The sequence below is a fragment of the Rattus rattus genome, chromosome 12 (genome assembly GCF_011064425.1).
Source record: "Rattus rattus isolate New Zealand chromosome 12, Rrattus_CSIRO_v1, whole genome shotgun sequence".
Taxonomy (NCBI): Eukaryota; Metazoa; Chordata; class Mammalia; order Rodentia; family Muridae; genus Rattus; species Rattus rattus.
In genome coordinates this window covers 72,505,879-72,520,335 of record NC_046165.1, presented here as the reverse complement: position 1 = coordinate 72,520,335, position 14,457 = coordinate 72,505,879, and the positions used below count along the sequence as shown (strand labels likewise).

The following is a 14,457-nucleotide window of genomic DNA, read 5'->3' as shown; positions in this document are numbered from 1 at the left end:
TTTAAAAGGTAAAGCAGTTTTATTTTAAAACAAATACCAATGAAATCAACAAATAACTTTATCAGTATAAATTATTTTTAAAGATAAACAGAATACATATGCATCAAATTGTACTTCCATCCACTGGCATAAGCACACCTCCAAAACAAAGTAACTCAAAAGAAAATACATGACTGTAAAGTACATGTTAATTGCAAGCCACCATTTTCTAAGACCATTATTTTGGCCATCATTTTCCAAGACCATAATTTTTACAGAAATATACTAGCAGAGAAGAATCAATGCACACACTCAACATACACACACTGGAATCCAAAGCGCCATGTAAATACAACACTGGTGGCTACATAAGCATAAACACAGCTTGGTCTGAAACACGATCTGTGCAGCAGTGTGACTGTGTGAGCAATGGCAAACTAGAGACTGACATTCATGAAATGCCCGTGCCCCAAGCAAACAGTGAAGAAACCAAACAGGAAGCCACAAACCGACTGCAAGCCAACTTCTTCTAAGGTCGACATGTGAAGAGAACCCAGGGATGCAGGAAAACAGTCTTGAAATAAAAAATGAGCTAAATTCTTTTTGCTTTAAAGGCCCTGCTGCAGACTTGCTGCTCTGCTTCATGGCTTTGAGACGCAAAACTAAAGAAGTTGTTAACGGGTTCAGGTGCTGTGGGAGAACACACAAAAAATGGTCTGAACTGAACATCTTCATCTCCACCACCTTGATTTCCAGCTGGTGTATGGTCCAAAGAAAACTTTGAGCTATTCCCTGGGGGAGAAAATTAGGGAAGAATGTAAGAATAATTCCTAAAAGATCTTTAGGAACAAAACTAACAACCACTGAACAAAAATTAACAAAATTCAACTCCTATACGATGGATAACATGATTATCTTAAACTCATCTCCTAGACAAAGGCCATGTTGCTCAACCCTTCCCTACCACAGAATATACTATTCCCTCTGTGAAAAATCAAAACAGGTAAACATCTGACCATTTCTCCCACACCTTCCTTGGCTTTAACAGACTTCAGGAAGAAGAATAGCTGACCCTATCTGTCTAAAGACAGCAGGCTAAGAAAAGGAGAGGCTCGGTGGGGAAGTGTGCCCTTGTAACAGATTGAGGTTTTGTTCCTAGCACACACATAGTGGCTCACGATTATCCAGTTTCAGGATCCAACACCTTCTTCTGTACTCCATAGGCAATGCACATGTGGTGTACACACACACACACACACACACACACACACACACACACATACACACACACAGGCAATAGACACACACATTAAAAATATTCTTAAGGTTGGGGATTTAGCTCAGCGGTAGAGCGCTTGCCTAGCAAGCGCAAGGCCCTGGGTTCAGTCCCCAGCTCCGGAAAAAAAGAAAAGGAAAAAAAAAAAAACTGCTGGACGCTATTGCACTTGTGCCACCGGGAATGAGCCAACATTCAGCCACCAATCAGCAAAGACCCTGAGTCATACTAGATGTTGAAGAGAATAGACAACAATAATTATTACATCCTTCTTACTTGGAATCATGACCAAGAGCCTGGCATATAAAATATATTTGATAATTATGTGATAACAGATTAAACAAGCGAATGGATCAAAAGGCAGAAATAAGAATTGCTCAGTCCGAGACAGCAAGGTGGCTCAGCGTGTTACTGTGCAGAGATTAACTCTGTTCAAACTGAAAATAATTCCAGCTAGGCATGGTGGTGCACTCCTTAAGTCCCAGAATTCAAGAGGCAGGCAGATCTGTGAGTTTGAGGCCAGTCTAATCAACAAAGTGAATTCTAGGACAGGCAGGATTAAGCAAAGATCCTGTCAAAAAAAAAAAAAACAAAAAAAAAAAACAAAAACAAACAAAAAAAAAAACCAAAAAAATAAAAATAACTTAAACGTATGCACTCCACTTGAGAGCAACGGTGTACGGAGTAAGACAAGGACTCCACAGCTCACCTTACTCCTGTCCATCACTCTCAATCTTCTGAATGTGGGGAACAACACAGCACAACGTGAGATTCCCTCTTACCTGATGGGAAGCCAAAGACTCCAGACTGTGGGATCATAGCTGGTTCCAGGGAGCCCTCCTGGCTAGCGATAGTGATATTCCTTAGCCTGAGGCTATCATAAAGGCCTTGGAGCTTTTGGTACTGGCGGTTGCGCTCCATCAGTTTCTCAGAGATATCACTAAACTTCTTCTTGTATTCCTCCAGAACTTTCTTCATGGAGGTAACCTCCCCTTTCATAGAGGTCAATTCTACGTCCTTGCTCTGTATTTGCTGCGTGTATATCTTCTCCATCTGTTTTAAGTGGTTCTCAGCCTTGCTGAAATTGTATTCTTGATAGAGACGTTCCTGGTGCACCTGCCCAAGTAGATGAGAATCAGCACAACATAGACTCCGAACGCTCGTCCACGCAGAAGTGGAAAGAACGCTTACACAGGGGCATCACTGTCACAATATTTATAACCTGGTTAAAAACGGTCACAACATATAATGAATGAGCTACAGAAAAAGGGCTGCTCAGAAAACCAGGCCACCAAAGCAAGCATGTCTTATCCACGGGGGACACGCAGCCTGAAAGTTAAGCTTTAAAGAGAGCAGAAAAGTTAGCTGTGAAAGTTTATGTATGATTCTCAGCAGACAGGAAATACAGGCAGGAGGATCAAACTCAAGGCCACCTGGGCCATGTGGCACAAAAACCAAGAAAAAAATTTCATATTTACAGGACACATAGATGATGTCCAATTTTCCCAATGACCCAGAGTAAAATAATAAGAGCTCAAGATATTGTTGCTTCCTAAAATTTACACATGTGTGACCCCATGTTGGGCAGAACGTGTAACTAGAACAAGGCAAACCAAGTAGTACAACCACTTTAGAAAACAGTTTGGCATGGCTGGCATACGTACAACCCTGGGCCTGATTCTTAGCACCACAAAAAAAAAAAAAAAAAACCCTCTAGATAAAGTAGCTGGAATAGAGCATAACAATAAAACAGAAGCACAAGCTTGGCTGTTGGAGATTGGTCTGGTGCCACTATGTAAGAAAACGCTAAGTTCTATACCCCTCGATATATATAGATATTCGTCTGGCTGCCCTAAGACGAATGAAATCTCACATACACCAGCCTTTGTTGTGAAAACCTTGCTCCCCAAGTCAATAAAAGGTCAATAAAAGGCCTGTGACTGGGCAGTAGAGAGAGATAGGCAGGACTTCCTAGGAGGGAGAAAGGAACTCTGGGAAGAAAAAAAAAAAGGAAACTTTTCACCAGGAGACTGGAGAGGAGACATGTGACTAAGAGCCTGGAAGGTGCAGCTTGTCACATGACTGGGTGGGATTAGGTGGTGGGGTTAATTAAATCTACTCAGCTAAGGCCTAAGCTTTGAAATATTAAAAGGTCTCTATGTGGTTACTTGGAGAACTAGCTGGATAAGGAATAACTGCTGATGTATTAATTTCCAGCATTAATAATCACTTAATTAATAATCACTTTTCAGAGTTTATCCACAAAATATAAAAACAAGTGTCTACTTAGCACATGACAAATACTTAATATAAACAAAGTTTTCTACGCATTCATGTATTTATATGAAATATAAGTATAATAATGAAGGGGCTTTTTTTCTAGGAAATCCCTCAGAGGGTAGTTAGGGATTGAGGTCGGTGGGAAAGCACTACCTTTTAAGCACAAGGCCCCGGGTTTGGCACCTCACGCAAGAGAAACATAGATCCTCCGTAGGCTTCAAATGACACTTCAGTGTATGTTTGTCTGTGTGCATGTGTGCTTGTGCTTGTGCTTGTGCAGGGTGATGTTGCCTATCAGGTCTTCCTCACAGGAGAGCCTAGCTCTCGCCCTCACACTTACGCAAGTACTTTACGCACCGAGGCACCCCCCACCCCCTAGGCACTAACCTGGTACGTCCAGAAGGCCAATGCTCGGGAGCTAATGTCCAAAACAACCTCCGGCCGAAGCCCTGCCAATACCATAGCTTTGTACTCCTCTGACGGACTGAGCTCTGTCCGGACAATGTCTAGCTTTCCAGAAAGGGTGCTGTTGCAAGCAGGGCAGATTGCTGGTGAATGACTGAACTCACCACTGCCATGCTGATCACAGAAGATGTGAGAGCAGGCCGTGACCCAAGCATAGCCAGAGAGCTTGATACGACACTTCCGATAATTGCACAGCAACATGTCTTCACACAAAGACATGACGAGTGTCCCAAAGAATCCTAACAGGGAACAAGAAGGTTAGTGAGCCAAATTATAATGAATATGAAACTTTAATAAAGTGCTATTTTAAAAAAACTGGACATTGTTTTAATGAACGTATATACAGTCTCAATGCCTTCTCATTCCAAGGCCATGAAGAAAGTCATATATATAGATAGTTACAACTCCTTTAAAAAAAAAAAAAAGAGTTATTTATTATATATGAGTACACTGTCACTGTCTTCAGACATACCAGAAGAGGGCATCTGATCCCATTACAGATGGTTGTAAGCCACCATGTGGCTGCTGGGAATTGAACTCAGGACCTCTGGAAAAACAGCCAGTGCTCTTAACCACGGAGTCATCTCTCCAACCCTCCAACTCTTACCAATGTCAAAAATATTATGCACATGCAAATGTTTAGAAACATCACACAGCACAAAGAAACAAAAATAAAATCTGTCCCTCGTGGCATTTTTCGAACATCAAAACATACAGCATTCTACTAATGACCAGGAATGGTGGTACCAGGTCATAGAGTACCTGAGAGGCAGAAACAGAGTTTTTAAAGCTCGAGGTCAAGCCATTCTACACAGTGAGTTCAGGCCAGTTAGGGCTAGTACACCTCTTACTTGGTAAACATGGGACTGCACATAGCTGCAGGAACTTCTCAGTAAAAAAAAAATCTAAGTAGTAATTTTAGGTTATTTTATACATCTTGATTTCTCATATCCCTTAACCAAACTGCCTTGACTTGAAAAGACTAGCTGCCTGATAAAATTAGATATGAGGCTAATTTACCTGTTATGAAGCTTGGAAAGTCAACATTAAAACGCCTGTTTATATTTTTAGTTAAATAATACACCTATTAACATTGCTATGGCTTGATTTAAAATGTTTCCACAAATTCTCCTTAGTCTAAAGTTATTTTTCAATAATGTTCACCGTAGAAAGCAGCGGCTTTAACAAGTCATATATTGTATAAGTGGTGTATCAATTATATACCAAGACAAAGCAAGCACATTCAACATACTTAGTACTAAGGTCTCCTTAGTAGTGTGATTAATGGGCCACACCTCTAATCCCAACACTCAGAAGACAGACTTTGTTCCAGGTCACCCTAGGCTTCGAGGCCAGCCTCAGCTACACCAAGATGCTGTCTCAAAAGCAAACCAATGTTACTAGAGTAACGGGGGCAATGGATACGCTGACACCTTCATCTCAAATGTCACACCGACAGCCTGAGAAGTTTCTCGAATCTGAGGCAACTATGGGCTACAATGAAACCCTGTCCTCAGATTTACAGACACCCTTGCTGCGTTTCCTGATACAATTCACATGAGAAGAGGCCAATTTTACTTTACCTCCAGCAGGGTAAAGCGCCCTTCCTAGCTGAGGTGAAAGTGCAGCCTCCACATTGCCACAAGGCAGCCGGGGAGGTCACACAAGATGACGGCAGGCCCAGATTTTCAGAACATGACCCACAGTTTTCTCTTAATCTCCTGCCTTCCCCCACCTCACAGAAAAGCAAATACCTGTAGCAAGACAAGCTAAAAGGTGTCGGCCTTCCACTGAAGACAGGATTCGCGTGGCTGAGCTGTCAGAGCGCATGCGTGGTGCCCGCAAGGCCTGATGGGTAGCACGAGGCGAGCTGCTGGGCAGCACTAGGCACTCACTGCTGAGGTAATCGGATGCCTGTTTTTACTGGTCAATCTACAGTTAATGAAATAACTTCCTTTAAGCCTGTCTGCACTAGTTATTCACAAGGCGCTTGAAAGGAAGTTATAGGTGGTGGTGGCGGCGGCGGCAGCACCTTCAGTCCCTGCTTAGGCAAGCGATTTCCGTGAGCGTGAGTCGAGAGCTACAGAGTTCTAGGACAGCTAAGGCTAATAGAGACCTGGTATTAAAAAAAAAAAAAAAAAAGAAAAAGAAAAACAAGAAAAGAAAAAAATCAAGTGCCATACTTTTTTTTCTTTAAGACTTATCTTTAGCCAGGCACATAATGGCGCGATTTCTTTAACCCCAGCTCTGGGTTCTGCTCTTCCAGAGATCCTGAGTTCAATTCCCAGCTACCACATGGTGACTCACAACCATCTGTAATGGGATCCGATGCCCTCTTCTGGTGTGTCTGAAAACATAAAGTGTACTCAAAAAAAATAAAAAAAAAAAAAAAAAAAAAAAAAAAAGCTGATGGAGTTCCAGGCTAGGCCAGGACATACAGTGAGACCCTTTCCCAAAAAGTTACATGTTTGTGTTTCCACATGGGTGTCCCACTGCTGAGGAATCCCTCCAATCCCAGGAGTCTAACTTTGAGGCATCTTTGCTAGTAAAGTGACAAACTTAAGATTTATGTATATGTTGTCTGTGTGTAAATCTGCACATCAGAAGAGGGCATAGATCCATGAAACTATTATAAACTGTTATGAACCACCAAGTGGGTGCTGGGAATTGAACTCAGGACCTCTGGAAGGGCAGCAGTCAGTGCTCTTAACTGCTGAGCCATCTCTCCAGCTCTTAAACACTGCTGTAACTCTGCCCTTCTGAGCTTACCTGTAGCAACAGTGGTTTTTCCACTGTTAAAATTAAGCTGAGAAGAGGATTAGAAGAAGGTAGCTAGGATGCAAACTAATGCCACTTTCTTGCAGCCACCTTCAAAGGACACGAACTTGTGAATGAATTAACAGCCACACAAAGGTCACCATGTTTCCCAATATAAAACCTCTTTCCCTTTTCTCCCAGGCTTCATGTCTCCTACACTGGTGTGTAACAATGACCTTGAGAACCCTCAATTTAGCTCAGCGGTAGAGCGCTTGCCTAGCAAGCACAAGGCCCTGGGTTTGGTCCCCAGCTCCGGGAAAAAAAAAGAAGAAGAAAATGCTGATTACATGCTTCATGGTGGGATTCTGTAGCTAAGGTTAGGGACTGGAGAAGTTGTTTTCCTTAGGCAGGCTGGTTTTGAAACAGCAGAGTACATGATATTTAATATGGACTTGAGGTCAGGTGCTTTACTTCTACCTTAACTTTAAGTAGGTTCATGAGTAAACCATAACTTGAGTTTTTTCTGGTTAACTGTCCCAGACACAAAGAATACAAACACAGTACAACCTCACTAAGTGTCAAAGAACATAAATACAGCAAATTTTTGTGAACTGAACTTCCAAGCTACTCTTGTAAAACCCATCCTTGGCATGTATATCCAAGTAATACATGTTCCTTGGCTTCATCCCTCCATTAGGCATGCACTAAAGCATACTAGCTTATTATTATGTACTACTAATTTATTGTGTTAGTACTAAACTTCCTGACAGGCCAAAAATTCCCAAATAACCTGGAGTTGTTGCCCCATAAATTTCAGACATGAAATGCAAGCGCGCTGCTATGGACAGCAACACGTGGAACCGTCAGGGTTTACTGTGTTCCTGTTCACCCGACTTGCAAGTTAATTCTGTGACACTATTCTGGGGAGTCAGCTCTCACCTTCGAGTACACTCCACCCTCACACTGAAATTTATTGATTAATTGAGCCCAGTGACGGCGGCACACCCCTTTAATCCCAGCACTCAGGAGGCAGAAGCAGGCAGATGTGGGAGTTCCAGGCTAGCCTTGTATACAGTGAGTTCAAGGATAACTGGGACTGTTAACAGAGAAACCATGCCTCTGGGGGGGTGGGGGGAGAAATTCATTACTTGGGATGGCTCAATGGTTAGGGCTATTGACCTTTTTTTTTTTTTTTTTCAGAAGACCTGGGTTTGATTTCCAACACCCACACAGCATCTCAAAACTGCCTGTCACTCCAGTTCTAGGGACTCTTGACACCCCCTTCTGCTCTCAAGCACCAAATGAATAAATGGTTAAGACTCGAGCAAAAACACTCAAAACACATATTAAATTTTTAAAATTTTATTAATCAACAAATCATTTAAAACAGAAACATGAATGTTCCAATAACTCCCAAGGTCAACCACTGTGAAATACTAGCATAATGAAAAAGTTCTCTATATCTATGCATACTTCCTGAGGCGACAAGCCAGTTTTTTATGACGGATAAAATCTTAGCTAGGCTCAACAGTGACAGTCTACTTCCAACATAGGGAAGCTTTTAGAAGCTAAGACTGACAGGGATCAAGCCCATGAAACAGAAAAGACCATTGCCTTATGAAATCTTGGTTAGTGCCAAACCAAGATTAGTCTGCTGAAAAAATGATATATGCTCAGTTATATGGGCATCTGCAGTATATTCTCATTCCATACCATGCCTAATTTTAGAACTAAACTCTGGGAGCCAATGGTAATGGCCCTGATGAGTAGGCCACTTGGCAGACCCAGAACTTAACATACATAAGTGTTTTGCCTATGTCTGCACACCATGTCTGCAGTGCATGCGTTGAACCAGATGACAGGAGCAAAACCCCTGACACTAGAGCTGACTACAGAAGGTTGTGAGTCTCCATGGAAAAGCCAACCACTCTTCACCACCACCTCTCTAGCCCCGAGATCAGAGTTTCTAGGTAGTATAGAATAATTACCCTTCAAGTCTTATACTGTCATTCCCATCTAAGACAAAATGAGTAGAAAACGTGCCAAGGTTATAACTTGTGAAGTGATACACAAGCCACTCTAACTAGAAGCCTACTATGTATACTGCATATAACCACTATACTACACCACCTCCCAAGATCTCTGGCTTTTTAAACACTAAAATTCAAGCACCTGGCCACAAACTACAAAACATAATTCTTGCATATGTCAAACATCTCTGAATCTCAAGACTTACCATTAAACAATGCAATCATTCTTTTTTCATACAACCAGTTTACAGCATGAAGGTCCAGACAGGAAATGTGATTGCTGTCGTCAACCTGGTGTTCTCTCCTGACTTGAACATTTGTACTTCTTGTGTTTTACCCCTCATTTCTGGAAGGAGGAGAGGAAGCTGTTCATAAGCTGTGTGTGCTTCCAGATTTCTTCTACAAACATGTATAAAAAGTGTGAAGGAATTATGTATGGTTCATAACCTGTTTGGCAAGCAAACCCATTTAATAAATAAAAACTCATAGAACAGAATAATGGTAAGCCAAGTAGTCATAAAGACTGAAAAGTGATGAGTTTAAAACTGTCAAAACTTGGGCTGGAGAGATGGCTCAGCGATTAAGAGCACTGACTGCTCTTCCAGAGGTCATGAGTTCAAATCCCAGCAACCACATGGTGGCTCACAACCATCTGTAACGAGATCCAATGCCCTCTTCTGGTGTGTCTGAAGACAGTGACAGTGTACTTGTCATATATAAAATGAATAAATAAAATCTTTAAAAAAAAAACTGTCAAACTTAAAGATGGGGGAGCACTGGCTGTCCCTCCAAAATACCCAAGTTCAATTCTCAGCACTGACATAGAGGCTCACAGTTGAGCCACTGACTCTGGCTCTAGTCAGAGGGAATCCAATATCCTCTTTTAACCTCAGTGGGCACTGTATGTACTTGGTACACAGGCAGAATACCTACCAATGTACATAGACTAGAAATTTTAAACTGTCAAACTAATTAACTTAGAGAGAATTGTATCAACTATGGTACGTTTTCTGTCGTGCTCAAGATATTAAAGGCCAACTAGATTCATCTCCTATTAGCACAAAGATCAAAACACAAAATGTTGATTCTATCAAATTCTTTAAATAATGAAGTCCTTGGGAGGGAAGGGCTAAAGCCAAATCAGGAAACTTTTAGCACGCGAGTTCAATTTCGTGTTTGCCCTAACCCTAGTCTGCTCAGCACATGTGTGTAATCAGTGTGATCAGCTGAAACACGGACTTCACATGCATCTCATCATAGCAAACTCAAGGCAGGAAGGGCACACGACACACGCTATGCTTCAGCCAGGAGACTTTCAAAGGACTTTACAACTGTGAAGTCAGCGTCTGGTAACACTACATCCTATCACGTCCCCCATCTTTCATGGTAAAGATGACTTAAATTTACCTGTTAACAAATGCATCCAGCTTAACCTAGGAATCCAAATGGAAATACCAGAGCAAATGGGCTACCATCTCATCTGTTAAAGAACACACAAAGTTTATATATTATTACATAAACCACGGTGAACATGCTCTCTATATCAAGTCAAAAGGAATGATTTCAAATTGAGTTGCTATTCAATATATTTTTTTTTTTTTTTTTTTTTTTTTTTTTTTTTGGTTTTTTTTTCGGAGCTGGGGACCAACCCAGGGCCTTGCGCTTCCTAGGTAAAGCGCTCTACCACTGAGCTAAATCCCAGCCTCAATATAAACTTAAAGCCAGCTGTGGTACACACCTGTCCTCCCAGCAGGCTGAGGCAGGAGAATGGAAAATTGAAATCAAACTTTGGTCACACACCAAGTTTAAGGTCACTTAACTTGGGCTGCAAAAGGCCCGGCGAAACATTAATAAACAAAATCCCAAGCCAACATCAAATTGGAGGAGGACCTCTACACAAACTCACAATTTTGGGAATTAAGATGGGACTAGAGAGCTCACAGGAGCAACTTGTTCTTCTGGAGGACCTACGCTCTGCCCTAAGGCAACTCAGGGAAGGCCAGGGAGTCCAATACTCTGCTATGGCAAAGCAAAAACGGTATGGGGAAAAAAAAACAAGTCATAAGCTTGTTTTAGTAAGTAGAACAGTAATCCAAAATAGTTTTCAAATATATTTTAATTTCTCTTGAGCGAATACTAATTAAATTTATCTGTCATAAGAAAACCTTCCCCAGACACAGGAAAATCACTTGGAGCCCCTGTTGGCCACAAGATGGCAGTGTAAGGAGACTTTTACTTCCTCTGTCCTAAGAGCTTTCTTGTGACAAGAAAACCCACAGAATCAGCTAATTTGAACTCACAGGGGCTCACAGACTAAAGCGGCATCAGGCAGGCTACACAGGACTGACCTAGACCCTTTGCACATATCTTGTGTAGCTTGGTATTCTTGTGGGATGGGAGCGGGGGGTTCGGGGGAGGGGTGTCTCTGACCTTTGCCTGCTTTTGGGACCCCTCTCCTCCTGTCTACCTTAATGAGAGGTACCCAGTCTTATTGTAACTTTATATGCCATGATGGGTTGACATCCCTGGGAGACCTGCCCTTTTCTGAAGGGGGAGTGGGATGGTAGTAAGCACTCACTCCATCCACAGAAAGAAGCGCTTAGGAGAGAAGACACTCTGATGATAGGGACCAAACACGCCAAACCAAGATTAGTCTGCTGAGAAAAATATTATACTCAGTTATGTAGGGATATACATATATTCTCATTCCATACCTTGCCTAATTTTAGAACTAAAGTGAGCTCTGGGAGCCAATGGTAATGGCACTGATGAGTAGGCCACTCGGCAGACACAGAACTTGTTTAACTTTATCTGCATAGGCGTTTTGCCTTGTCTGCACACCATGTCTGCAGTGCATACATGAACCAGATGGGGGCAGCAAATGCACTGGAACTAGAGCCAGCTACAGAAGGTTGTGAGCTTCCATGCTGGTCCTTAGGGAATTAAAACTAGATAATTAGATTAAGACTATTTAATTAGGACTAAGTTCCCTGTCAATTCTGTAATGCCAACACTTGAGAACACTTAAATCACTGCAGAAAACTCCACTGGAAATCAGGACCAAGACTAATGTGACTAAGTTGATAGAAAAATAAAAGGAATTGCTACCTTTAAAATTAATACTACAATGTAGCCAGGGGTGGTGGCAAATACCTATGATCCCATGGTACATGGGAGGTAAAAGTGGGAGGGTCAGGAAAAACGCCAAGCTGGGTTATACATATAACCCAGGGGGAAAGGGGGCAATAAGTAAAAATTTCATATTTACATAGGAACCTCTGCCTCTGATCAGTTCTCTAAGATATAACAATTCTACCTAAACGTCATCCTGTTCACGTCAGTGTGAAATAGCTATGGAAAATGGTTTGCTTTAGGCTAAGTGAAAACGAGGGACACTGGTTCTGTAAGTCAGAGACATGCAATATGCGCAAAAGGCTACTCCACGCCTCTCATCACATAGATAGGAAACATGTGAACACTGGAGAACACACAGCACAAATGTCTACAGTTTGACTGCCTCAAAGCTTTGATCCAAGTGCTTTTTACCTTGTTTGAAAGGGACAAGCACTCATAAAACCTAAATACTTCATTTCCACAATGTCTTTCTCTGCCCCCCACCACACACACACACACACACACAAAGAATTTTGTAAATATGCCATCAAAGACTGCTGGGTGTGGTGGCCATGCCTTTAATCCCAGCAGTCAGGAGGCAGGGGCAGACAGATCAAGCTGTAGGCCAGCATGGTCTACACAACAAACTTGAAACTAGCCAGGGGATACATAAAACAAAAACAAAAACAAAAGCAAATTAAAAGCTTAGATGACTTAGATTCTATCTCAAAATTTTTTTACAAAGCTAAAACAGAGTCGCAGCTCAGCCAGTGTCCCATCCCTCAGTACCATGGGGAAGTCGTAGGGCCCAGCATGTATGTAATGCAGAAAACCTAGGTCAAAGTGAGTACCTGCATTTACAGTGCCATCAGCCTTTAAACCTTCTTGAGAATATCCAAGCCCACTTTAGAGATATTCTGGGGGTTTTACAGGGCCTCTGGGCCTGTGCTGGGCTGGACTCAGCCACTGAGCTGAGTGCTACAGTCCCAGCTCTTTCCTGGATACGTTTCATCTTCAACCTGAAACTAGAGGAGAAAAGAAACATGGAGGTGATGAGGTACAGGTGTCACCAAGTGGTACAAACACCAAATTCTATTTCGAACTCACCATCAGCTGGGACAGAAAGCAGTGGGAGCTACTTGACCAACCACGAGGCTCGCACTGGCTCACCCATCCAGGCCCTTGACTGGCTACTATGAATGAGGAGTGCTTGAAAGCTGTGGCTCAAGACAGCAAGGAAAACATACCTTGCAATTGGGATGCAAGAGGCAGTAAAACTTTGCCTGCTTTTCACTTGCTATTGCCCGTTTCAATGTCTCCCTCCTTAGGGCTCATCGTCTGCTTCCTACCCATCACATCCGTTTTTTAAGTACATGGTTTTTGCTTTAAAATATGCAAGCAAGGCTTAGAGAATGGCAAGGTAACTGCTTAGTGGTGAAGAAAATAAACTTATGGGCTGGGGATTTAGCTCAGCGGTAGAGCGCTTACCTAGGAAGCGCAAGGCCCTGGGTTCGGGCCCCAGCTCCGAAAAAAAAAAAAGAACAAAAAAAAAAAAATAAATAAATAAACTTATTATTCTTCCCCAGCTTTATTAAGACTTAACTGAGAGGCTGGAGAGATGGCTCAGGGGTTAAGAGCACTGCCTGTCCTTCCAGAGGTCCTGAGTTCAATTCCCAGCAACCACATGGTGGCTCACAACCTTCTGTAATGGGATCCGATGCCCTCTTCTGGCAGGTAGACATATATTCAGGCTGAATGCTGAATACACAATAAATAAACCTTTGAGGGGGTTGGGGATTTGGCTCAGTGGTAGAGCGCTTGCCTAGAAAGCGCAAGGTCCTGGGTTCAATCCCCAGCCCCGAAAAAAAGAAAAAAAAAAGTAAAGCTTTGAAAAAAGATCTAGTTGACAAATACAAACTGCATAGTCTAATGGGTAGTGCTTTGGTAAGTAACCATTACCTCTTAGTCTTTATGTGGAGGAAGATGTGGTGAATGCACTTATCTACTGTTTTGTAGAACTTACACTATGCTACTTATATCTATTTGTTAACAAACGGTTTTGCCTGCATGTATGTGTGCCAGTGTGACATTGGATCTCCTGGAGCTAAAGCTACTGATGGTTAAGACACCTGCATACTGTATGTATATACCACCAACATGTACAGACTTAGTTAAAAATAGTTAGAAAAGAATATCCAACGGGGTTGGGGATTTAGCTCAGCGGTAGAGCGCTTGCTTAGCGAGCGCATGGCCCTGGGTTCGGTCCCCCGCCCCGGAAAAAAAAAAAAAAAAAAGAATATCCAGCCTAACGGTGGTGACCCATGCCTTTAATCCCAGCACGCAGGAGGCAGAGGAGAGCAGATCTGAGTTCCAACCTGGTCTACGAAGAGTTCCAGGACAGCCATAGCTACAGAGAAACCATGTCTCAACAAAAACAAAACAAACTTTACATTCAAACTAGTATCAAGGATTAAAAAAACCAACCAACCAAAAAAAAAAAAAAAAAAACCAGAAGTCTTGTGAGCGCCACACATAAGGTCATTAGAAGAAAACTTT

The 14,457-nt window shown here is 42.2% G+C and overlaps 1 protein-coding gene and 1 non-coding gene across 2 annotated transcripts; both read right to left on the bottom strand.

Annotated features, from left to right (window-relative positions):
* On the bottom strand, positions 1-12,926 carry Ccnb1ip1 (cyclin B1 interacting protein 1). The gene is made up of 6 exons (XM_032917850.1): positions 12,753-12,926; positions 10,195-10,267; positions 8,994-9,133; positions 3,923-4,239; positions 2,038-2,371; positions 1-771 (listed from the first exon to the last, which is right to left on the bottom strand). Exons 3-6 carry the CDS (start codon positions 9,010-9,012, stop codon positions 572-574), a joined length of 870 nt encoding a protein of 289 aa, XP_032773741.1. The 5' UTR covers positions 9,013-9,133; positions 10,195-10,267; positions 12,753-12,926; the 3' UTR covers positions 1-571.
* On the bottom strand, positions 9,977-10,053 carry LOC116914157. The gene has a single exon (XR_004389707.1). It is a non-coding gene; the product is annotated as a small nucleolar RNA SNORD126 (small nucleolar RNA).
* Positions 12,927-14,457: the final 1,531 nt, after the last annotated feature.